The sequence below is a fragment of the Lynx canadensis genome, chromosome B1 (assembly GCF_007474595.2).
Source record: "Lynx canadensis isolate LIC74 chromosome B1, mLynCan4.pri.v2, whole genome shotgun sequence".
Classification (NCBI taxonomy): domain Eukaryota; kingdom Metazoa; phylum Chordata; class Mammalia; order Carnivora; family Felidae; genus Lynx; species Lynx canadensis.
The window spans coordinates 160,206,083-160,232,061 of record NC_044306.2 but is presented as its reverse complement, the minus strand read 5'-3'; the positions used below and the strand labels follow the sequence as shown (position 1 = coordinate 160,232,061).

At 39.7% G+C, this 25,979-nt stretch overlaps 2 protein-coding genes and 1 pseudogene across 2 annotated transcripts in view; 2 read left to right on the top strand and 1 right to left on the bottom strand.

The window, feature by feature from the left end:
* Positions 1 to 15,973, top strand: part of POLR2B (RNA polymerase II subunit B) — a 41,465-nt gene extending 25,492 nt beyond the window's left edge. The window contains exons 18-26 of the mRNA XM_030313800.2: positions 6,800 to 6,896; positions 7,868 to 7,962; positions 9,212 to 9,462; positions 9,555 to 9,644; positions 9,882 to 9,989; positions 10,963 to 11,076; positions 11,462 to 11,622; positions 15,073 to 15,268; positions 15,719 to 15,973. Of these exons, the coding sequence (XP_030169660.1) occupies positions 6,800 to 6,896; positions 7,868 to 7,962; positions 9,212 to 9,462; positions 9,555 to 9,644; positions 9,882 to 9,989; positions 10,963 to 11,076; positions 11,462 to 11,622; positions 15,073 to 15,268; positions 15,719 to 15,808 (1,202 nt within the window). The 3' untranslated portion in view covers positions 15,809 to 15,973. The remainder of the gene's footprint in view (positions 1 to 6,799; positions 6,897 to 7,867; positions 7,963 to 9,211; positions 9,463 to 9,554; positions 9,645 to 9,881; positions 9,990 to 10,962; positions 11,077 to 11,461; positions 11,623 to 15,072; positions 15,269 to 15,718) is intronic.
* On the top strand, positions 4,883 to 6,191 carry LOC115512603 (annotated as a pseudogene).
* IGFBP7 (insulin like growth factor binding protein 7) overlaps positions 15,969 to 25,979 on the bottom strand; it is a 73,534-nt gene continuing 63,523 nt past the window's right edge. The window contains exons 3-5 of the mRNA XM_030313803.1: positions 18,034 to 18,150; positions 17,177 to 17,303; positions 15,969 to 16,175 (exon numbers count right to left, since the gene is read on the bottom strand). Of these exons, the coding sequence (XP_030169663.1) occupies positions 16,156 to 16,175; positions 17,177 to 17,303; positions 18,034 to 18,150 (264 nt within the window). The 3' untranslated portion in view covers positions 15,969 to 16,155. The remainder of the gene's footprint in view (positions 16,176 to 17,176; positions 17,304 to 18,033; positions 18,151 to 25,979) is intronic.

Genomic DNA, 25,979 nt, shown 5'->3' with positions numbered 1-25,979 from the left:
AAGAAAAAAAAAATTTAGGAATATCATTCTGGCAGTTGATACAGATTACAATTAGATATGGTATTGGAAGAAGATAATTTAGAGGTTTTTGCAGTGGTCTGAGAATTGGTAAGGTCCTTAAGAAATGAAGAAGAGTAGGAGATGAGATGCCTAATGGAATACCCTTGATGGGACTTGGAAATATTATTGGACATATTGTTGGTGTTCGTGGCTTGGGTGATAAAGAAGAGAGGAGTACTATTAATAAGGTTGGAAGCCCATTAGAAGATGTTTTAGAGGTAAGATAGTAAGTTCAGTTTTCAGCATGTTGATTTTGAGTTGCTGCTATAATGTGTAAGAAAAGATTTTCCAACAGTGAGTTGCAAATATGATTTGAAAGAAGCTCAGATCTGGAGCTGTGAAGTTTTTTATGTATTAGTGGTAATTATAGATTATGATGAAATTGCTAAAGGGAAATTCAGAGTGAAAATAAAGTCAGAGACAGCTTTAGGCACCAGGAAAAGAATCAGAAGAGATTTGAGATGTAGCTGCTGCTAAGGAGAATCAGGAGTTAGCAGGAGATTTTTTGTTTTGAAGTTTATTAATTTATTTTGGGAGAATGTGAACAGGGTAGGGGCAGAGAGAGAGGGAGAGACAGAATCCCAAGTAGGCTCTGGTCTGTGAACATGGAGCCTGACATGGGGCTCGATCCTATAAACTGTGAGATGATGACCTGAGCTGAAATCAAGAGTTGAGCTACTCAGGTGCCGCTGCAAGAGGAGCGTCCTAAGGAGACTGGACAGCCGGCAAAATGGTGCAGAGAAGTCTAAAGGGCAGAAGAGTGTTGAATATTAAAGGAGACAGCATAATTCTTTGGCATAATTGTTTTCTTACCTTATTATTAACAGGGTTTTGGCTTTAACTGTGGGTAACGTTATTTAGTGGAGTTTGCTTTGCAAGTAGTGGCCTTAAATTATTAACTATACTAGGGGTTTAGCATTTTGATAGCAAATTCTTACAGGTAAGAATGATTTATTTTCAAAGTCTTCCACAAGGGGTTACTCTTGTCTAGGAAAACAATCTGTTAGGTTGTCTGCAAGTATGCTCGTATCTTTGGGGTATGCTTGTAGTGTTGTGCTTTCTTCAACATTTACATGATGATTTCTTTATGGCTAGAGAAGAAAAATAGGTAAGGGATTGGAGTTGAAATGTTCTTTTGGTACTGGTATGAAGTGGTGAAGGCATGGGACTACAAGCCTTTCATTTTTTTTTTTTGTTTTCTTTTAATGTTTATTTTTGAGAGAGAGACAGAGTATGAGCGGGGGAGGGGCAGAGAGAGAAACACAGAGTCCAAAGCAGGCTCCAGGCTCTGAGCTGTCAACACAGAGCCTGATGCAGGGCTTGAGCTCATGAAACACGAGAGCATGACCTAAGCTGAAGTCAGATGGCTAACCGACTGAGCCACCCAGGTGCCCTGGGACTACATGCCTTTCAATTCTGTTATTGCTTCATGCCTTAATCACATCTATTCTAAAAGCTAAATTTCGCCTGATCTCTCAAACTTGCCCATATAGATAAAGGCTGTTAATCTTTTATAAAGGCTGTAGGATGGAGGGAGCTGCCTCTTGGGCTCTAGTTGATACAGTGTATGTGGGTGATCCGGGGATTGTTACAGAGGCAGAAAGTCTCACAAGGACCAAGACAGTTGAGAATCATAGACTATATCACCTGGAAAAAGAAAGGAGCATAGGTGGGCTCACCAAAATATGAGGACATGCTGAGGAAGTCTTGGCCTATTTCATGTTTCACAGATGTCATATATGTCCTACTACTGGCTTCCTCTGTAGTAGGATCATATCACATCTCCCAAGATCCTGAGATTTCTGTAAATTCTCCAGTTTTCAAACCCTCCTCTGCCTTCAGGAACCTGCATCTTTATGTATTTTCCTTATATTATGCTTCTTGATTATGTTTGAGACTTTGAATTCTTCCAGTTCTCCCAAAGAATCCACACAAAAGGATGGTGACCATGTGGGTGCTACTAAAGATTTCATAGGGGAATCATGTAGATTTCAGGAGGATTATTTGACTTTTCTGAAGACCTTGCCTGCTAATGGGGTTTTATCCACTGTCAACTTCCTTGACACTGCCCTTTCCTTGGAGAACTTCATACTCCTTTCGTCCCAAGCAGAACATTTTAGCTTTTTCTCCAAATTTATTTTTTTATTTTTATTTATATATTTTTAAATGTTTATTATTTTTGAGAGAGAGAGAGACAAGACAGAGCATGCGCAGGGGAGGGGCAGAGAGAGGGAGACACAGATTCCGAAGCAGGCTCCAGGCTCTGAGCTGTCAGCACAGAGCCTGACACGGGGCTCAAACTCACGAACCTCAAACTCACGAACCGTGAGATCATGACCTTAGCCGGCCAAAATCAACAGATACTTAACTGACTGAGCCCCCCAGGCACCCCTGCTCCAAATTTAAATACATAAACCCGTCAAGGTTCTCAGAAGAACAAATACCTTCTTTTTTTTTAAAATATTTTTTTTTCAACGTTTATTTATTTTCGGGACGGAGAGAGACAGAGCATAAACGGGGGAGGGGCAGAGAGAGAGGGAGACACAGAATCGAAACAGGCTCCAGGCTCTGAGCCATCAGCCCAGAGCCTGACGCGGGGCTCGAACTCACAAAACGCAAGATCATGACCTTAGCCGACGTCAGATGCTTAACCAACTGAGCCACCCAGGTGCCCCAGGGCTTTATGTTTTAAACAGGGCTTGCAACCTCAGATTCCTACAGCATTAGGCAGGATTGGTGAGTAAGTAAGTTAAAGGTTTGCCTGTCCACTGGGGTTAGCCCGTAGCTTCAGCTGTGGCTGTGATGTATATAAGTGGACCCAGTGATGCCCGATCTCATATTTCAAAAAACGTTTGAAATCTAAGCTTTTGAATTTACTTTTCAAAGCATTAGGAATGGATTCAAGTTAAAAACAAAACTCTGGAATCTGCTACCTTGGGCCAGGTGTGTTTTTTTTTTTTTTTTTAATTTTTTTTTTCAACGTTTATTTATTTTTGGGACAGAGAGAGGCAGAGCATGAACGGGGGAGGGGCAGAGAGAGAGGGAGACACAGAATCGGAAACAGGCTCCAGGCTCTGAGCCATCAGCCCAGAGCCTGACGCGGGGCTCGAACTCACGGACCGCGAGATCGTGACCTGGCTGAAGTCGGACGCTTAACCGACTGCGCCACCCAGGCGCCCCAAGGGCCAGGTGTGTTTAAGATAGCCAGCAGAAAGCTTTCTGTGACATAGAAGCCAGAGCTTTTAAGGGGCAAATGTTGTTATTAGGGAGGAGGGCCTGCCCTTTGCATGCATCTCTCTCTAAATCTGTTTGTGCCTTCGGTTGGGAATTACTGGGAATGAGAGACTTGGAGGAGAGGAGTGTGTCTTCAGTGTCCCAGACCCAGACCAGTAGCACCACCACCTCTTACGCTGCATCCTCCTTGTTAAAACTGCACCCCTGGCTGTATGCATAAAGGAGTAAATGAATGGTGTGCCTTCTCATGAGGGGTGGGTTGCTTTTTGAAAGTTGAATTTAGTTTTAGGGAAGCAAATATAAACATTTGATTCAGAATTCAGATAACCAGAACATTCAGTTATCCAGATTTAGTTGCTTTGTATTCTGTAGTCATAGTCTTTTACTCCACATTTGAAATATTTAAATCAAGATATGTTAACTATAGCTTTAGAGTTGAATGTATTTTAATTTTTGGAAAATCTGATTCACATATATGTGCATTATGTTCATTGAAACTCCACCCACATTCAGCAGTCATTTCTTAGATTTCAGTCCTACTAGTTCATAGGGTGTTTTAAACTTTTGTCTTTTTAAGTACTTGTTATTTTCTTTACAGTCTCATCAAAAGTAGTTTGGGCAGCAGCAACTAAGAATAAGATTGTGGCGTGGAAGGTGGCCCCACGTTTTTGTTAGTATAGTATAGTATAGTTAGTATATATAGTATATATAGTATAGTATAGTTAGTATAGTATAAAGCAGAATGGTACTAGGTTCAAACTGCAAATCAGGAGACAAGGAGCTGGGACTTGAGTCTGTTGTTTACCAACTTTGGGAGCATGGATAAGTCATTTAAATAGTTCTTTCTGATAATGATGAGAATAGTAGTACCTCATTTATGGCACAGGGTTGCTGTGAAAATTGTGAAACTTGGTTTAGGGAAGCACTTTGTAAATTAAATAAATTTAATGTTTATTTTTGAGAGAGAGTGTAAGTGGAGGAGGGGCAGAGAGAGGGAGACATAGAATCTGAAGCAGGCTCTAGGCTCTGGGCTGTCAGCACAGAGCCTGACACAGGGCTTGAACCCACGAATGGAGAGATCATGACCTTAGCTGAAGTTTCACGCTTAACCGACTGAGCTACTCAGGCTTCCCAGGGATGCACTTTATAAATATGAGGTGACTTGTATGTGTAATCACCAATTATAAGATGGGTACATTGAGAATGACTACCTCTTTTTTTTTTTTTTTTTTAATTTTTTAATGTTTATTTATTTTTGAGAGAGAGTGCAAGCAGGGGAGGAGCAGAGAGAGAGAGGGAGACACAGAATCTGAAGCAGGCTCCAGGCTCTGAGCTATCAGCACAGAGCCTGATGCAGGGCTCGAACCCACAAACCGTGAGATCATGACCTGAGCCGAAGACAGACGCTTAACTGAATGAGACACCCAGGCGCCCATGACTACCCCTTTTTTAAAGTTTGTTTATTTTGAAAGAGCATGAGCAGGGGAGGGGCACAGAGAGGATTCTAAGGAGTGCTGTCAGCATGGAGCCCAACGTGGGGCTTGAAGCCATGAACTATGAGAGCATTATTTGAGCCGAAATCAAGCGTCTGGTGCCTGACTGAGCCACCCAGATGCCCCAGGTTTTGCTTATTTTATTCATTAAGCCTTCAGAGTAGTTGCCTCATTTATTGCTATCCCAGGGGAAGTAGACTTTGACAGGTACTGCCGTGAAAAACATTTGTGGCAAATATGGTTACATAAAATTGCTTTAAAAGAAAGGGTCAGTGACTAGCCTCATCGCTTCCTTCGGTCCCATATCAAACTTGAGTTGGCAGAGGCAAGTCTCGTTTCAAAATGGTGGTAAAACCCCTGCCTGATCGCCTCCAGCCCCACTCTAGCCATCGCTACCAGGGGGAGGAAGGGCATGATCCACAGGAACCGGAGCAGTTGAGAAAACTTTATTGGTGGGTTGAGCTTTGATACTACATATGATTGTTTAAGAGAACATTTTGAAAAAATGGGGCACACTTACAGATTATATGGTTTTGAGGGACTCTGAAACAAAACGTTCCAGGGGTTTTGGTTTTGTGACTTATTTGTTGAAGAGGTGGATGCAGCAATGTGTGCTTGACCACACAAGGTTGATGGGTGTGTAGTGGAATCAAAGAGAGCTGTTTTTACAGAGGATTCTGTAAAGCTTGGTGTATTAAAGAAAATACAGAAGAATAACATGAGAGACTACTTTGAAAAGTAAGATTGGCAAGATTGAAACCACAGAAGTTATGGAAGACGGGCGGAGTGGAAAAAAGGATTTGCTTTTGTAATTTTTGATGATCATGATACAGTTGATAAAATTGTTGTTCAGAAATACTACACTACTAATGGGCATAATTATGAAGTGGTAAAGGCCCTTTCTAAACTAGAAATACAGTCTGCTGGATTGCAGAGAGGTTGTCGTGGAGGTGGATCTGGCAACTTTTTAGGTGGTGGGGGAAACTTTGGAGCTAGTGGTGACTTTGGCCATGGTGGAAGAAGAGGTTCTGGTGGTGGAGATGATGGCAGCAGAGTTAGTTATAAAAGAGGTGAGGATGACAACTACGACGGTGGTCCTGGTTATAGTCGTGGAGGAGGTTCTGGTGTTGGTGGACCAGGATATGGAAACCAAGGAGGTGGATGTTGTGGTGGTGGTGGTGTTGATGGTTATGATGAAAGAGGAAATTTCAGAGGTGGTAAATGTGGTGGTGGGAACTATAATGGTTTTGGAAATAGCAGTGGGCCACAGAAGTAAAATTATGGACCCACGAAACAGGGCAGTTTCAGTGGAATAAGCTTGGGCAGTCCCTGTGGTGGTGGTTATGGATCTAGTGGTGGAAGTAAATGATGTGGTAGCAGAGAGTTATAAAAAAAAAAAAAAAACTCAGAAGAAAAGGGCTACAGTTCGTAGCAGGAGAGAGAGCAAGGAGTTACCAGGAAAGCTACAGGTTACTTTGAGATATTTGTCCCAAATGCATTAGAGGAACTGTAAAAATCTGCCACAGAAGGATCAATGATCCAGAGTGAGAAAAGTTACTACAGCTTAAATGGGAAACTTTTCTTATTTAGGACTGTCCTAGCCACAGTTTGCAAAAAGTGCAGCTATTGCTTAATGCAGGGTAGTGTCAATTAGATGTACATTCCCACCCCGACTCCCTCTGTTTTTAAAGATTTTATTTTTAAGTAATCTCTACACCCATTGTGGGGCTCGAACTCATGACCCTGAGATCAAGAGTCGCATGCTCTACTGATTGAGCCAGCCAGGCATCCCTGGATGTACATTTCTGAGGTCTTTTATCTGTTGTAGCTTTGTCTTTTTTGTTGTTGTTTTCTTTTTTTCTTTACGTCTGGTGTATTGCCCTATAAATTGTGGTAGTGGTACCAGGAATAAAAAATTAAGGAATTTTTAACTTTTCAAAAAAAAATAAAAGGAATAATTTTTCTTTGTTTCCTATATGATACTTAAATGTATGCTTTTACATGCACTACAGGTATCAACTCCATTGTGGCGATTGCATCTTACACTGGATATAATCAAGAAGACTCTGTTATCATGAATCGTTCAGCTGTAGACAGAGGCTTTTTCAGGTCAGCTATTTACAACAGTTGTCAAAACATTAATATTTTAATCAAAAAAAGTTTTTTAAAAGCAAGTTTGGCTTATGTATCCAAACTTTTTGGTGGTTTCGAAGATCAGGCTAGAAGAGATTTTGATCTGACTTGACAGCAGAGAGATTTTTCTGTTAAGATATTTAATCTTTTGCCTCAATTCACAATGCTTTGTGGATATTTGGCAGACACATACTGTTGTGTGGATGCCTATATATAGTGTGAAATCATTGCCTGACTCCAGAAAACAGGAGGCCTGGTTGATGGTCATGAGTGACTGAAGACACTATTTCTTGTGTCTCAGGATTTTCAGATGTTAATATGTTGAGGCCCTGACCTCCCACACTCTTTTTTGGTAAGCAAAGACATCTTTGCATTTAGATAATACAGAAATGTCTAAAGAAATAAAAATAAACCTGTAATCTTAGGATCCATAAATAACTATTAAAATTATAGTGTGTTTTTTTCAATCTTTTTTTTTATCATGCTTCAGTTATTTTATTGGCAAATAAGCTCAAATGCATGGCATATGAAGATTGGTTGAAAACTGGGAATTTAGAAGATGGATTTTTTTCTGTTTAGTTTTAGAGGATAGCACTAGGATCAGAGGGTAGACGGTAGACATGATAGCCGAATATCATAAACTTCTGACTAGAAATATTGGAGCAGATCCTGTGTGACCATCTCTGAGGGACATTATGGAAGGGATTCTTATTTCAGATAGGAGGTTGGATTTAGTGACCTTTCTTGAGATTATGGGTCAAATGCTACATGTGTGGCCCATGTAACAGCAGTTAGGACTTAACTTTGACCCTTAATACAGTTAACTCTTGTCCTAGATTCATGGTTTAAATTGTCTCCCAAATAACAATTAAGTAAAAATTATTGGTATGTTCTAAGTCCTTTTATAAAAGGAAAGTAGAAATTACCTTTATAACCATGTGTTTTAGGTCTGTTTTCTATCGATCATATAAAGAACAGGAATCTAAAAAAGGATTTGATCAAGAAGAAGTTTTTGAGAAGCCAACACGTGAAACATGCCAAGGTAAGTGATACTGATGTTTAAATTACGGAATTTTATTTATTTATTTTTAAAATTTTATTGTTTTTTTAATGTTTGTTTATTTTTGAGAGAGGGAGAGACAGTGGGAGTGGGGGAAGGAACAGAGAGAGGGAGACACAGAATCCGAAGCAGGCTTCAGGGTCTGAGCTGTCAGCACAAAGCCCAGTGTGGGGCTTGAACTCACAAACTGTGAGATGATGACCTGAGCCAAAGTTGGACACTTAACTGACTGAGCCACCCAGGCGCCCCTAAATTATGGAATTTAAAGTTAGTTAACTTTACCATTGCTTTCCTGAATAATTTTTCTTCTCCCTCCCCCCAACCTCCCACCACATGAGAATATGTTTTCAAGTTATTCTTAGAACTCTTATATAAGAAAATATGTGTGTTTGCTAAAAGTCTTTGCATGTAAGAGCTGGCTTGTTATAGTTCTTCCATCCTGGTAGATCCTGCATTGAAGAGGGTATTTAGGAGATTAGAGAGGTCATATAATTTCATATAATACGCTACAGCCCCATTCTTACTTGTACTGTGAACTGTCCGTCAGTTTATGTGTTTGCATGGGAACTCCCTCTCCTCTCCACATTGTAGCGTGACTACATTTGTGTAATCACAGTATTTGTGTACATTTAACAGACAAATGAGAGGACACCTAGCACTTTTTTTTTTGTTTCTTCTAGAAAACTCAAACTTATTTTCTAGTTATTTTCACAGATACTTAAAAACTGTGTATGCAGTGGAATGGATGGGATGTCCCAGGGAAATGGGGCATCTCCGCCACAGTTTTGACTTCTAATGGTATTGTGTGAAGTAAAATGTGTTATATTTTTTAAATCATCTATTCCATTCCTGTGGGTGGTTCTGTGTAGTAATGAATTGATGTCCATCGAAGTTAAGATTTCCACAAGATGAAATTAAAAGTTTCTGTGGGAGGATGTGTGTTAGAGGCATAGTCTTTTCTCCTTGATATTCCTTTTCATGTAAAAAAGAGATCAGAACATGGCAACACCCTTATCCAAAGTCACCCAGCAAATAGTCTGATTTTCCAGTGCTCAGTCCAGTGCTTTTTTTTTAAAAATTCATGGTGTTAAAGATTCCTGTGAACTTCCCTCTGACTTGGAAATGATTTATGTATTTGCTTTTTAATCTTTTAGAGGGATTATGTGACATTGTAAATACTTTTCTATATAGTAGTACCATTTCAGAAAATTCCTTGTCTGTTTCTTCATAGGTATGAGGCATGCCATTTATGACAAGCTGGATGATGATGGTTTGATAGCTCCTGGAGTCCGTGTGTCAGGAGATGATGTTATTATAGGCAAAACAGTCACCTTGCCTGAAAATGAAGATGAATTGGAGGGCACTAATCGACGCTATACCAAGAGAGATTGTAGCACATTTCTTAGAACTAGTGAGACGGGAATTGTGGATCAGGTTATGGTAACTCTCAATCAGGAAGGATATAAGTTTTGTAAAATAAGGGTGAGTATAGCTTTGTCATATTTGTATGTTTATGAAGAGCTGTTTATAAAAAGTAAACCAGTTTGAACTAACCTCTTTTTGTATTAATTCAGGTCCGCTCTGTTAGAATTCCACAGATTGGAGACAAATTTGCTAGTCGACATGGTCAAAAGGGTACTTGTGGTATTCAGTATAGACAAGAGGTGGGTGTCTTTTATCTCCCTCACCTCCACCCAAAGTTCTGTTTAACATTTTATTAAAATTTGCTTTAATTTAAAAGTACAAAGGTGATAAAGGCTTGACTTTTTAGTGTTGAATAAGTATATGAAGATACCATGTTGAGCACAATTGTGGACGTAGAAAACTTCAAGGGTGGGGGCCAGTTCTAGTTTTGTAGCTAAGAGAGTTAAGTTTGTCTCCTTTTAAAAATCCCTTTATAGGATATGCCTTTCACCTGTGAAGGTATCACCCCTGATATCATCATAAATCCCCATGCCATCCCCTCTCGTATGACTATTGGTCACTTGATTGAATGTCTTCAAGGGAAGGTAAGAGATTTTCTTTAAAAATATATACTCCAAACTAATGTTTCTTCCAAAATGATGATATGTGATTTCTGTCATATTTGAGTTTGGGGTTCTTTGTTGGAAAAAGCTAGTATGATACTCATTTTCCTGCTTTTAAATTGGTTATGATTTTTTCCCCCCTGGCAAAAATTTGTGAAGTTTTGGTTATGTCAGAATTTTTGTAAAATTTACTACATCCAGCCTCTACATACATACATGGTTATTCTTTAGACTGGTTCGTTTCTATAGATGAAGAGTTAATTCATTGGTGGTTAGTTCAGTATGCACTTAATAATTTTATAGCTATATTACTAGCTATAAAGTTTTCTAATTTTAAGTATCTTGTTAAGGTGGAATGGCTAACCCTAACCCTAACCCTAACATGCGTGACTTGGTTTTAGGGCATTAAAATGTCATTTTCTTGGAGCCATAGGTGGGAGTCTCATTCTTTTTGTGTCTGGTCTCAGGGATAGCTTCCTTTTTTTTTTTTTTTTAATGTTTATTTATTTTTGAGAGAGACAAAGACAGAATGTGAGTGGGTTAGGGGCAAAGAGAGAGGGAGACACAGAAGCAGAAGCAGGCTCCAGGCTGTGAGCTGTCAGCACAGAGCCCTACGCGGGGCTCGAACTCACAAGCTGTGATATCATGACCTGAGCCGAAGTCGGACGCTCAACCGACTGAGCCACCCAGGCGCCTCTGATAGCTTCCTTTTTGAAGGCTTATAATGGAATTAGTTTAATCTTTTTGGTAGATTAGTTTGTCATAAATACTATTTCATGTAAGATATTAATAAAATGAAACTTATAGTATTACAGCTTTATATAACATAGATTTTTAAGTTCAAAATCTTACCTGTATAGAAAGGATTTAAATTGAATATATTTTTATTAATGAAAGTCTCCTTCTAAGAGGAGACTAAAGGATGCAGCCTTTTAAATACTTTTTTTTTTTAAAGGTATCAGCTAACAAAGGTGAAATTGGTGATGCCACTCCATTTAATGATGCTGTTAATGTGCAGAAGATTTCTAATCTATTATCTGATTATGGCTACCATCTCAGAGGAAATGAGGTACGTTTGCTCTTTAGTAGTTATGTCTCTTCTGTTTTGTATGTGTGTACTTTCATAAAAAAGATCAACCCTTTTATTGAAGTATGACACATACTTTATATACACAAATCATTAATGTGCAGCTTGATGAATTTATTTTACACAAAGTGAACACACCTTGTGTGACTGGCACCCAGATCTCGAAAAGAAAATTACCAGTACCCTTTTAGTCCTAGATACCCCCTCATGTCTCCTTCCAGTTTCTACTACCTTCCCACCCAACCCCAAGGTAAACATTCTCTTGACTTTTTATTAGTTTTGTCTTTTGATTTTTGTATAAATGAAATCATACAGTATGTGCATGTATATTTAGTATTTTAAGTCTGTACTCCAAAATTTGTTTCAGGTCCTGTACAATGGGTTCACTGGTCGAAAAATCACATCACAAATTTTTATTGGTCCTACATATTACCAGCGTTTGAAGCATATGGTGGATGATAAGATTCATTCTCGTGCCAGGGGACCTATTCAGATCCTTAATAGACAGCCCATGGAGGGTAGATCTCGGTAAGAGAGCTGCATCACCATCATTGTTATTATTTATTTATTAAAAAAAAATGTTTATTTTTAAGAGTGGGGTTGGGGGGAGAGAGACAGAGAGGGGTGTTGGGACAGAGAGAGAGACCGTGAACCCCAAGCAGGCCTTGTATGAGGGGCTTGAACTGGTGAATGGTGAGATCGTGACCTGATCCAAAATCAAGAGTCAGATGCTTAACCAACTGAGCCACCCAGGCTCTCCCATCGTTATTATTTTTAAAAAAATTATTTTGAGAGAGACAGAGAGTGCAGGTTGGGGAGGGGCAGAGAGAGGGAGAATCTCAAGCAGGCTCCGCACTGTCAGGGCAGAGCCCGCACTGTCAACGCAGAGCCAGATGCAGGGCTTGAGTATTAATTAGCCTTTTTAAATGAAAACTGTCACTTACAAAAATAGACACAATGGTATTAATGAAACCCCCATGTGCCTGTCTCTCCACTTCCATAATTAACAGTGGGATTTGTTACGTTCATCTCCCCATTCCTACCAACTCCTGATTATTTTTAAGCAAAGTCCAGATACCAATTTTTTCTGTAAATGTAGTTTAGAATAGATTTACAAAAGAGTGGTTCTCAAATTTCTTGGTTCCAGGACCTCAAAGAACTTTTAAGTTGTATTTATTGATGTTAATCATGTTAGAAGTTAAAACTAAGACTTAGAATATTAATTTATTAAAAAATAACACTAATAAGCCCACTACATATTAACAGATAACATTTAAAATTTTTTTAATTTTTTAAGTATTTGAGAGAAAGAGCCATTCACATTTGCACATGTGCATGTAGGGGAAGGGCAGAGAGAGGCAGAGAGAATCCTAAGCAGGTTTCATGCTGTTAGTGCAGAGCCTGACATGAGGCTCAGTCTCATGAACCATGAGATCATGACCTGAGCGGATATCAAGGGTCAGATGCTCAACCAATTGAGCCGCCCAGGTGCCCCCAACAAATAACGTTTTTAATGGAAAATATATTTTCCAAATAAATTTAGTAATGAGTGACATTGGTTTACCTTTCTGCAAATCTTTTTAATGAGCTGATTTGCTAGAAGACAGCAGGATTCTTCTGTCTGCTTCTGCATTCAGTCCACTGCAGTATTTTATTTTTTATATTTAAGTATACAAGGAAAATCCTACTTCCCATAGATACGTGGTTGGAAAAGGGAGGAATATTTTAATAACATTTTCAGGTGACTTTGGATATTATGTTTTGATGCTACACCAAAATGAAAAGTTGTAGTTTCTTAAAGGCTAGTTGTAATGTAGAAGCCAACTCAGTGAATCTTTTGTATTCATTATATTAAAATCCACTGGCTTGTCTTGCACTTTGAGTGTATCTTTCACACATGTGTAATTTTGTAGCACCATAATTGGCTGTTTGGAAAATACTGGCTTATGTTGACATATTTATCCAAAAGTAGTTCACATTTGTAGTGGCTTCACCAGTGTTATCAGAAGTGTTTTATTGGGACACTATTAAAGCCATAATGTTGAATAGAGGTTTTCTAAAATTCTAATTTTTGACTGAAAGATCAAAAGCTTAATCATTTTCAACGGATATTTAAAATTATTTTCCTTTAAGTGAAAGGCATATTACTTTGTTCATTTTCCTAAAAATGTCTGCCAAATAGTTGGTGTTCTCAGTGTTGAATTAATATAATTGCTGTCAGCTCTTTTTTCAAGATATACTCCCTTGGGAAAAGTGATTAGTTCAGAATCGTGCAAGTTTTTTTCTTCAAGCATCCTCAGTATAGAAGTGCTTTAGAATTTACCATTAGGTCATAGAATATTAAAAATGTGTACTCTCAAGAGTCAAGGTTTAGTAAAACTTTAGTTTCATTAATGACATTCTTAAGTAAAACTGGCTTTTCCCTCCTCCCTTCACAGTGGAGAGCATGACTACGGCTAGTGCGTTTGGTTCCACTGCCTGGACTTGCGTTCAGCAGTTTTACTCTGTTTCTTTTGCAGCCATCTCAGTGCAAATGTCAACACAGTGAAAGAAGTAAATATGCTGAATTATAAAAATAGTTTTCACCCTCACTGGGTCCACAGGCCACACCCAGACAACTTCTACTTGAAAAGATTAGAACACTAACCTAATCGCAGTATTTAGTTGACTCTTGAACAACACAGGTTTGAACTGTGCAGGCCTACTTATGCACGGATTTTGATGCAATACTATAAATACTTTAACATTTTTTTCTTCTAGGTTTATTATAAGAATACATATGTAAAATATGTGCTAATTGTTATTCGTAAGTCTTCCAGTCAGCAGTAGGTTATTAGTAAAGTGTTTGGAGAATCAAAAGTTCTATTTGACTATGATTGTTGACTATGAGGGGGAATCAGTGCCCCATACTCAGGTGTTGTTCAAGGGTCACCTCTACCTCAATATTCAGTGTCCAATGTTCAAATTTACCCGATTGAATAATTTTTAAAAAGGTTAATTTTAATCAGGAGAGAAGTCCGTGCTTTGCAGTTGATTGATCTAAAAAAAAATTTTTTTTAATGCTTACTTTTGAGAGAGACAGACACAGAATCCTAAGCAGGCTTCAGTGTCCACGCTGTCAGCCCAGAGCCCGATGTGGGACTCGAACCCACAAACCGTGGGATCATTGACCTCATCCAAAGTCGGTCACTTAACTGACTGAGCCACCCACGTGCCCCTAAAGCTTTTATTTTTTTAAGTCTATAGATTGCCTTCCAGCTTTTTTTCCTTGCAGTTTATTTGTTGAAGTAATTGGATTATTTGTCCTGGAGTGTTTTCTCACACGCTGGATTTTGCTGATTCCATTCTTGGGCTGTATATTCCTGTTTTTCTTGTAAACTGCTAATTAGATCTTGAGCTTTGATGATATGAAAGGTTGCATTCTTGTGCAGTAATACTGTATAGGTGGTATTGTAGATTTCTAGTATCTGGTTGTCTCTTAGTGATTTTAGCAGTTATTAATGATTGAAGCCCTTAATTTTATTTTGTCACTTAATAGTTGGAATAGTTCTGTAGAGAGAAATCTTGTTTCAACTGGTTACCTGGTGACATAGTTCCTAAAGGCATGATAAATGCTTCATTCTTTATCAGTTTTCAAAATAATGAGTTGTCTTTCATCCTCCAAAGTTGACTGATAAATTGTTTTTTTTGGTAATATTAGAAAATCATTGGTTTTATGTATTTTGTACATTAGGAGTGTTAGGGAAACTGTCACCATCCACTTTTTGGCCATTTGAACAATGTATTTCATTTTACTTCCATATTGGGGAATCCTGTGATCATTCACCTCTTCTTTCCATTAATTTTGCCAACATACATTTATCATTTCAGGCTTGATTGCCTGGGAGACTCATTCATGGAGAAACGGATTTGGAAAGTCAAGGTGGTGTTAGTAATAGAAAATAAGTACAAAATAATCTGTTGTTTGTTCCTTAACAGTGATGGTGGCCTGCGTTTTGGAGAAATGGAACGAGATTGTCAGATTGCCCATGGAGCAGCCCAGTTTTTAAGGGAAAGATTGTTTGAGGCATCAGATCCCTATCAGGTTCATGTTTGCAATCTTTGTGGAATAATGGCAATTGCTAACACGAGGACCCATACATATGAATGTCGGGGCTGTCGCAATAAAACTCAGGTGTGTAGACCTTACGGGCAGTTGATACTTTGTCTAGGATATAACCATGTTGGTCTAATCATCCAGGCAGGTTCAGTGTGGTGGAACAGATTGACATTTTCACAATTTTGATTAATACTTCCATAAGTTTTAAGTGAGAAAAAGAGAAAAACCAGTATATCATCTTTTGGAAATGACTTGTACAAGGAATTTTAAACATTTTAAATTAAGGAGTTTTTTTTAAAAAAACCTTTTGAGAAGGGCGAATATAAATATGTCTGACAGAAAGGCTGAAATACCAAAGCTGCTCAGGAGAAAACCATGAAAAAGCCAAGGCAGCAGGAGGAATGCTACCAGCCTACTCCCTTATTTATCATCTACACTACCAAGTCCTTACAATTTTTTCTGGGGTAGGTAAATGGGGTCACTTCAAATATAGTTTTGCTAATTACCTTTTTTTCTCTCCCCCAGATTTCTTTGGTGCGAATGCCTTATGCGTGCAAACTGCTGTTTCAGGAACTTATGTCTATGAGTATTGCTCCTCGAATGATGAGCGTCTAGCTGTTTTAAAGAAGCCTCAAGATGCTTGTAAATACTTGTTTTTACAATATGGCTTAAAACAGAAAAAAACCCAATGTACTGCATTGTGAGAGAAAGCATTTTATTGATTTTAATTACATGCATGCTTTTCTTCTGTAAATAGACAATAAATTTTTGTAGATAGTCTTGATGTGTTAACCTTTATTTTGGATTTTCCTCTATGTAAAACCAGTGAATATAACTAAGCGTTAGTGGGTTGGATGAAAAGAAACTGGTTATTAGGCAAGCACTGGTTATTACAGCAAGTATCCAGGACTGTAGTTATCCAGGACTGCTGTTAGTGATGCAGACTAATATATTCTGCAGGTTTATAGGTCAGCACCTTCACCTATTCGAAAAAAGAAAAAGATGAAAATTAGAAAGTCAACCACATCCATATCTGTAACTAATTTTTAGGTACTTTAGTGTTTTCCATATATGTGAGGATAAAGGATATATAAGTAACTATAAATGATATGGTGACGTGCTCTTTGGAATTTGGGCTGTGATTTTTGTACCGGTCTATGCATAAGAGATGGGCCTTATTATAGAAGTGGAAGAGTTCGTTTCACAAATGAGCAAATTGAGAGCTAGAGAGGCTTTCGTTCAAAATTTCAGGTGGAGGATTAGTGGCAGAGCTGAGATATCACCTCGCTTTACACATCTTGGCCAAAGAGAATTCTGGCCAGACACATGCTCACTTGATACTTCCTCCTTCCATACCACAGGTGAGTGATCTGCACGGTGGGACAGATGCTGATAAATTTGTTATTTTTGGTTTAAGAGAAAGCCAGTTCGGACATCAGTCCACTAGAACTATAGAAATGTAAAGTAGCACCACTCTGACGCCACCAGGATATTGATGGTGAAGTGGATAGAGGCAGCTAGAGCTGGGTACTTGTCAGTATACTTCCTCTTCTGGCTTTTTCTTATAAAATCTCAAAGTGAAGAACCAGAATTGCCCACAATCGTTTACTTTTAAATGGAAGTTTAACGTAATAGTCACAACACCAAGGAAAAAATGCGACGTGGATAGAAAGTTATGGGAAATAGAAGTGATTCCCTTCAAATTTGAGTTTTAACTCTTACATGTAAGATAAGGTGAAGCACCTAAGTCCTAACAGTAGTGTTCCATAGGCATCCAGATGTTGTTTTATAGCCACGTGCTCTACATTTTGGTAGCATGCTTTTGTGGATAACGAACATACAAATTTCAGTAAGAGCTATGTCTGATGTTTTCATTCTTGGTTCTGTTATTAAACAAAAGCATTAGCCCTTTTTAAAGGGCCTTGGTTCTCTTTAAACAAAAGCACGAGTTCTTTTTAAATGGTTGTAAGATTTGTTACTTACCTTTTCTCACTGGTATTTCATGTAAGGCATCAACCACTGTAATTTTTGCCGATGCTGAAGCCTGTCCTTGGGAATTGGATGCATGGCACTCATATTCTCCAGCATCTTCCTTACTGAGAGGAGATACCTGTGAAGGAGAAAGGATGTTTAGTTCCTCTGTGGCAGTCCTCTCTTTTCCCAGTGGCTTCAGCTCATTCTTTCTTAAGATGAATAGTAAAGAGACTGCTAGAAATAGCACCAGTGCTGTGCTGGGGGACTGAGCTGCTCTTTGTGTTCTGCTAGGAGGATTCACGCTCTGAGGGCACACCATGGACAACTTCTGATCACCCTGCAGAGGTAAAGAGCTGTCCAACAGGTACACATACTAGTTTGAGGAAGACCTTGACAGAGTGTATAAGTTCTATCTAGCAGTATCACACGTCAAGTAAAGTTAATAATTGATTAACTAATGCTCGGGCCATTTAGTTTCCTGTGAGGATTTTGCTTTGAATTTCTTTCTTCTTTTTTTTTTAAAGTAAGCTCTAGCCCACCGTGGGGTTGAACTCACAACCCGGAGATCAAGAGTCACATACTCTACTGACTCAGCCAGTCAGGCGCCCCTGCTTTGAATTCTTAAGAGAAAAAATTAGTTCTCATTTATTTGTTGGTTATTTCCAAAACATTCAAACCACCTCAACTCTTTTTTTTTTTTTTTTTTTGAGTTACCTCTGAAAGAGGAATAGCAGGCTCCTAGTAGGGCCATTGCAAAGACGGTGGCAGGGCCAATTCTTTCAGCCCGGGCAGGACATCTGGCACCTTTGCCAGGTTTGCAGTGTCTAATCCTAAGAATGAAATCCTTGCCAGTTCTTTGTACTCACCAGCACCCAGCCAGTGACTTCATGCTTTTCTGGGCCACCCCGTGTCTGAATAGCCAGGTTGTCCCGGTCACCAGGCAAGAGTTCTGTCCTTTGAACTCCATAGTTACCCCTTTTTACCTGCAAAAACAAAAGGAAATACTGTTGGGCTTTCTGCATTGATTTATCAGCTTGGAACATGATCAACATTCTTAGAATTGTACAGGGCATACATCAGACTTTCTAACTGGATTAAACCCAGCAATTTCCATATTACCCTTTCCTTAATACTTACATATAGTTCTTCTTTTATTTTCTCCTGTAAGTTTCCCTCTAAGTTTATATATTTTTTTTTTTAATTTTTTTTTTTTTAACATTTATTCATTTTTGAGACACAGAGACAGAGCATGAATGGGGGAAGGTCAGAGAGAGAGAGGGAGACACAGAATCTGAAACAGGCTCCAGGCTCTGAGCTGTCAGCACAGAGCCCGACGCGGCGCTCGAACTCACGGACCGCGAGATCATGACCTGAGCCGAAGTCGGACGCTCAACCGACTGAGCCACCCAGGCGCCCCTATATTTTATTTTTTAATGTTTATTTTTGGGGAGAGACAGAGCGTGAGCGGGGGAGGGGCAGAGAGAGAGGGAGACATAGAATCTGAAGCAGGCTCCAGACTCTGAGCTGTCAAGACCAGAGCCCGATGTAGGGCTAGAATTTGGGAACAGTGAGATCATGACCTGAGCCAAGATGGCCATTTGAGCCATCTGGTGCCCCTTTGTATTTTTCTGCATGCTTGGGGGAATACACACCGTCATACTTTCCTGCCACTGGCTACCATCATTCACTCATGCCCTCATAAATTCTGTTTTTCTTTGCTGAGTTTTTTCTTGCTTGCCACACCATGTTTGACAAACTGTGTCACCAAGTGCTAGGTCTGATTCTTGGGACCTTATACAAGAGCCCAGGTCCTGCAACCACTACAGAAATGGAAAATCAGTCGAGTCCAAAGCCAATATCATTCCTTTTGTTCTGAGGGCCAAGGGTTCATCAAATGGTTTACTAAAGACCTGACAAAAGCTGCCTACCCCCGTGTGTGTCATGGTGAGAACAGGGATGGGTTAAGAAGACATGCACCTTGGTTTGAGGGCAATAATGAACACTGTCCTAATTTTCCCCCTCCTGAACTGTGTTCATTATATAAACTCTGGAAAATACATAAAAATATACGGAAAAGTAAAATTTACTTATAACCCTTCTGTGCATATAGATTTAGCAGAAATTTGGAGAAGTGGAATTGCTTGAGTCACAGAATACAAATATTTTAAGGTGTATGATAATGATGGGTTTAAAAAATCACACAGATACATAAAGTAATGTTTGTTTATTCCATCCCAGGCCACCTTTAAGAGCTAGCTTGATGTTACTACCTCTAATTAGAAAAAAGGATCTACAATTTCACAGGTAGCTTTCATTTTTTTCTTTTATAATTAAGCAAATTCTAAGCCAAAAAAGACCACCTTACAGTACGAACCCTCCACATTAGTGCTGCTGTTCTCCTGCGTGATCCCACGCTTACCACGTGCTGTCACTCTGGTCTCGACTTCAAACCTACTCTTTTTCTGTGGTGTGACACCAGGGCCAGGGCTCTGCAAACCACGAGGGACCTTGGCCAACTCCTACTCTAAAAAGTATCTAGCATTACTGATTCGGAATGCCTGGATTTTGCTTGTTTGCTTTCCCCCCCTTGGATTTCCCCATATTGCGACTTAGAGAAAACCAGGTATCTTAGTGTTTTTCACATATAAGCGCTAGAAAGACAAAACAGATGAACAGGCATCTTTTTTCCTTCCATTTCTCAAGTAGCTGGCAAAACAGTTCATGCTAGTGCAGATTTTTTTGTTTTTGTGCAGATTTTGAAATATTTAAAAATGGCTTTAATAATGGTGTAAGTATTAATTTGATTTAATGGCCAAAGTAATAGATCTCTGGTCTTTACTGAATTTTAGGGTTCTTTAAGAGCTTTGTGTGTGACCAGAGCAAAAAAACACTACTGCCTGAATTACTGAATCTCCACAACTAACCTGTTGGTCCTCAAAGTATGTCACTCTTAGGGAGAGTGTTCTGTGAGGAAACCTGGTTCACTATGTACAGAGAAATTGTTCTTGTTAAGTATTGGATTAGAAAATGAATGTTTAATGGAACTCATATTTTAATATATTGTAAAAAGGTACACACCACATAGAAAACCTGTAGAATGTCAAGAATTACTACGTAGTGAATTTTTTATATGGCATACTCCCCTGCTCCCTTATGTAAGGGGAGTTCACTGATAAATGTGTTCCCTAATTTGGGGGGGAAAAAAGTATGCAGGCTGAAAAAAAGTGGCTTCTAAAACAATTCTACAGATGTGCAATAGGCTGGAAGTGCTTCAGAGTTTGACCCTTCGAAATCTAGGCACAAAAAACTGGCTAGCAGTCCTGCTCACCATAAAGGGTCAGCTAGGAGAGAATCAGGAAGACCCAGGAAGTCCTTTCTTGCTTGGATTTTAGCTGTAACAACGTCTTCGTGAATCCTATTGCAGATAAGCAATTAATAATAAAAAAGTGCCAATGACTTTGGAAGTAGGGTGGATTAGTCTGATTCTTACAGGTTAATACATTTTGAAGCTTCACTGAATTTCAGGGAACCATTAAAGGACATTTATGCAGTATGGAACATATTTGCTGTGCCTTTTTGGTGAAGTTTCTGAAGAGGTTTATGATGAAATAAATACACGTCTGTTGAAACTTTCAGATCTCCAGCCACTGTAACCCATTAAAGACAAAATGTCTAAGAAAAAAATATTTGTAATATGTGAGAAAGTTGGTCATTATCTCTCATGTACAAAAAGCCACAGACTAATAATAACAACCCAACAGGAAAATGGGTAAAGGAGCGGGGGGGGGGGGGGGGGGGCGCGGGTGCCTGGGTGGCTCAGTTGATTAAGTGATGGACTTCGGCTCAGGTCATGATCTCACGGTTTGTGAGTCTGACTCGCACATCAGGCTCTGTGCTAACAGCATAGAGCATGCTTTGGATCCTCTATCCCCCACTCCCCTGCCCCTCCCCCGCTCACACTCACTCTCTCAAAAATAAAAAATGGGTAAAGGATATTTGAATAGGCAATTCATATAAAACACAAACATGAAAATATTCTCTTCAAAGTATGTAAAGACCTTATATATAAAATATATAAAGACCAAAAAACAATGCAATTAAAACTGGGCAGAAGACATGACCAGACATTTCTCTAAAAAAGACATCCAGATGGCCAACAGACACATGAAAATGTGCTCAACATCACTCATAAGGGAAATGCAAATCAAAACCACAATGATACCACTTCACACCTGTCAGAATGGCTAAAATCAAAACAGCAAGAAACAAGTGATAAGGATGTGGAGAAAAAGGAATACTCATGCACTGTTGGTGGGAACACAAACTGGTGCAGCCACTATGGAAAACAGTATGGAAGTTCCTCAAAAAGTTAAAAATAGAACTACCCTAAGATCCAGTAATTGCACTGATTATTAACCCAAAAAATACAGAATGCTAATTCAAAGGGATACACGCACCTTTATGTTTACAGCAGCAATATGTGCAACAGCCAAATTATAGAAGCAGCCCAAGTGTCCATTATTAAATGGTTAAAGATGATGGGGTATATATACACAATGGAGTATTATTATTCAGCCATACAAAGAATGCAATCTTGCCATTTGCAACAACATAAAGCTAAAGAGTATAATGCTAAGTGAAATAAGTCAGAGAAAGACAAACACCATACAATTTCACTCATATGTGGAATTTAAGAAACCAAAGGGGGAAAAAAAGACCAATCAACAAACAGACTCTTAACTACAGGGAACAGTTACCAGAGGGGAGGTGGAGGAGGAGATGGTTGAAATAGGTGATGGGGATTAAGGAGTGCACTTGTGAGGAACACTGGGTGATGTGTGGAATTGCTGAATCACTATATTGTATACCTGAAACTAATAGAACACTGTTAACTATACGGTAATGAAAGTAAAACACATATTTAAAAAAATTGTAGAACCACAAAAATATTAAAAAATTTTTTTTTTCAACATTTATTTATTTTTGGGACAGAGAGAGACAGAGCATGAACGGGGGAGGGGCAGAGAGAGAGGGAGACACAGAATCGGAAACAGGCTCCAGGCTCCGAGCCATCAGCCCAGAGCCCGACGCGGGGCTCGAACTCACGGACCGCGAGATCGTGACCTGGCTGAAGTCGGACGCTTAACCGACTGCGCCACCCAGGCGCCCCAAAAATATTTAAATACTACAATGTGAAAGGGACATCTGGGTGGTTCAGTTGGTTCAGTGTCCAATTCTTGATTTTGGCTCAGGTCATGATCCCAGGGAGTGTCCAGCTCCACACTGAGCATGGAGCCTGCTTGGGATTCTCTCTCTCTCTCTCTCTCTCTCTCTCTCTCTCTCTGTGTCCCTTTCCTCAGCTTGTGCTCTCTCTCAAAACAAAAAACAAAGCCCACAAAACTACAGTGTGAAAAAAAATATTCTCAATGTAGTCAAGGAAATCAAAGCAGTAATGAAAGGAATTCTTTTACCCATCATTAACAAAAATTAAAAAAGTGGGTGCCCGGGTGGCTCGGTTGGGTGAGCGTCCAACTCTTGATTTCAGCTCAGATCATGTCCCAGGGTCGTGGGATTGAGCCCCATGTTGGGCTGCGTACCAAGCATGGAGCCTGCTTGGGATTCTCTCCCCCTCTTGCACTCTTTCTCTCTAAAATAGAAAATAATAATAAAAAAAAAGTAGGGCAATATTCAATGCTGGTAAGGATGCAGGAAAATGGCACCCATCCCTACTGGGGGAGTGTGAACTACTACAATCTATTTAGAAAGTAATCTGACATTGTCTATTAACACTAGCATTAAATCTTTTGACATAGTCATGTATCTTTTGGGGGGACTCTATCCTATCGAGGCGGGGGGAAGGACTTACATATAGGATATATATAGACTCATGTTTAAAGTTGAATTGGGGCGCCTGGGTGGCGCAGTCGGTTAAGCGTCCGACTTCAGCCAGGTCACGATCTCGCGGTCCGTGAGTTCGAGCCCCGCGTCAGGCTCTGGGCTGATGGCTCGGAGTCTGGAGCCTGTTTCCGATTCTGTGTCTACCTCTCTCTCTGCCCCTCCCCCGTTCATGCTCTGTCTGTCTCTGTCCCAAAAATAAATAAACGTTGAAAAAAAAATTTTTTTAAAGTTGAATTATTTAACGTGGTCAAAAATTGGAAACCACAGAAACAATACAGGAATGATTTAGTAATTACGGAGATCCATACTTGGAATATCTTGTAGTTGCTGAGAAGCAGACCTAGAGGGATGCCCACAAAGTATTTATTGAGAAAAGCAAATTTCATAGTAATATGCTCACTATATTCCTACCTCACTCCATATACTGAGGATATGTGGGTGTATGTATGGGCACAAGTGAGGGTATAGAAAGATAAAACCAGGGCAGTTCACACTGGTTATTTTAGGGAGTGGAAGGAAAAAGGGAGATTTTGAACTCTTTTTTTACATCTTTGGAGAGCTTCTCCTTATTACCATTATCACTTATTATTTTAAAAAAAATTTTTTAATGTTTATTTTTGAGAGAGAGAGAGAGAGAACACGTGCGAGGCAGAGGAGAGGCAAAGAGAGGGAGACAGAGGATCCAAAGCAAGCTCCACACTGACAGCAGAGATATGTGCGAGACCATGCATGACCTGAGCCAAAGTCAGTTAACTGACTGAGCCACCTAAGCACCCCCTTACTGTTTTTAATTAAAAAAAATATTCTAGGTTTTGCAAGCCCAAATCTGGAGAAATCTCAAGGCAGGAAAAGAAATGAATAGAGAGCCTCAGTCTCAGAAACTCCCAGTGTTTGGAAGGAATTCTAGATGATTTATCTTCTCTGTAAGCACCATCTCTCTGACTTACCTGGGTTAAGGCTATTTCAGCCTGAAATATGGCTATTTCAGTTCATTTCCCCATATCAAAATATTGCTCCTGGAATGTTTGTAGGCTGGAGGTTTGTGAAAAAGTATGGGGCTTGTTAATATCATATGATAACTACAGGGCAGAAAAGTACAGACTGTTCACTGGGCTGTGGCAGCCACAAGAGGTACTACTTGAGTGTCTGGAGAGCAGCAGGCTTGTTCTGTCAGCTCTGCTCTTGCTGAGAATTCTTGAGCAAGAAAGACATGCTACCTTCTTTGAACTTCAGCTTAACAACTGAGATTCTAATATTCGTTTATAATAAAAAATCACTTCTATGCTTAAATTGAATTTGAACGTGACCTTTCTTATTGTATTCTTAACAGTCTGGTTACAGGGAGAGTGGGGAAAAAACGGCCTATTTAATTTTTTGGGTCGGTGACATGGCGCATAGAAGTATATTCTGCGTTGGGATCTGGAATATACAAAAGAAAAGTTGTATGAAATGATACCCCTACTAAATGTGATCGATGTGCCTTAGGATATTTTCTGTTCTTCTTTTTATTTTTAAAGAATCTGGGGCACCTGGGTGTCTTGGCCGAGTGTCTGACTTTGGCTCAGGTCATGATCTCACAGTTCGTGAGTTCGAGCCGTGTATCGGGCTCTGTGCTGACATCTCAGAGCCTGGAGCCTGCTTCAGATTCTGTGTCTTCCTCTCTCTGCCCATCCCTTTCTTGTGCTCTCTCTCTCAAAAAATAAATACACATTAAGAAAGAAAAGAAAAGAAAAGAAAAGAAAAGAAAAGAAAAGAAAAGAAAAGAAAAGAAAAGAAAAGAAAAGAGAAGAAAAGAAAAAAGAAAAAGAGCAAGCAAGCAAGCAACCACGCTGAGAGAAAAAAGTTAAAAAAGAATCTGCTGGTTGTGATCCCTAACATTGAACTGAACACTCACTGATGGGTCACGGCCTAAAAAAACATTGCTTTAGGTCATGCATGTGGCAAATTACATTAAGAAGGTACAGAAAATTCAGCAGAGCCTGGCAGCTGGGTTTTTGCTAGTTTCTGGCAAGTCTCCTCTGCCCCCCACCTCCAGCCACAAATCCTCAGGGAAGCCCATGGGCTCTGCTCCATATTATCCCAAAAGCTTAAAGGAAAAGATTCCAAGGCAGATTTATTCCCCTGGTATGTATGTATGTTAGCTGGGGTGGGGCAGAGCAAGGACTGAGGAAATCATTCTCTGCCAAGATTTGTCAATAAGGTCATAGACTCCAGACACTTGGGTCACCCTGGCTTCTTGTTGTATAATCCCTAGAGAACTGCAACAGAGCTTTTTATGGATACTCTTTGGAAAAGTTGTTCCTCCGCTTCTCCACCCTCTGAACAAAGCCTCCAAATAAGCAACGAGGAGCAGCAGCAGCTTTGTCAGGAGGCGCACATTCACTGGCTGCATTTTTGCTCTTCACTGCTTGCTCCTTGCTCCCCTTCCAAAAAGAAATTTATGGAGGTATAATTTTATTATTCTCTTCAACAGAAGTTTCAGCTGTAAAAGTTAGTTGTAATATAGCTGGTGGTGTCTCTGCCCACCCCCACTCCCAGGCACTTTTTGGAATCACCCTTCCCTCCCAACGGGATGGTTCCCTTGTGGGGGGGGGTGATGCACCCCTCTGGCCACCTGGGGGAGCCAGAGGGCAGCAGGTGACCCGACCTGAGTCCTTCAATGGGATTTACAATGCAGCAGGGAGAGGGGGAGCCCTTTCTTTCCTCTGGAGTCTTCAAGCTGTGATAATAACAAGAGCTTGGAGCTGCCAGTGACAATGCGGCCTAAGGTGTGGAGGAAGCTTCTTGAGGTAAAAGAAAAAAAATGAGACCAATACACTGAGAGCGAAGAGTCCTGACCACTTGCGTACCTGGATCTAGCTGTCCCAGAGGCTGGAATCACCACTCCTCACCCTCCCTTTTTCTTGCCCAAAGT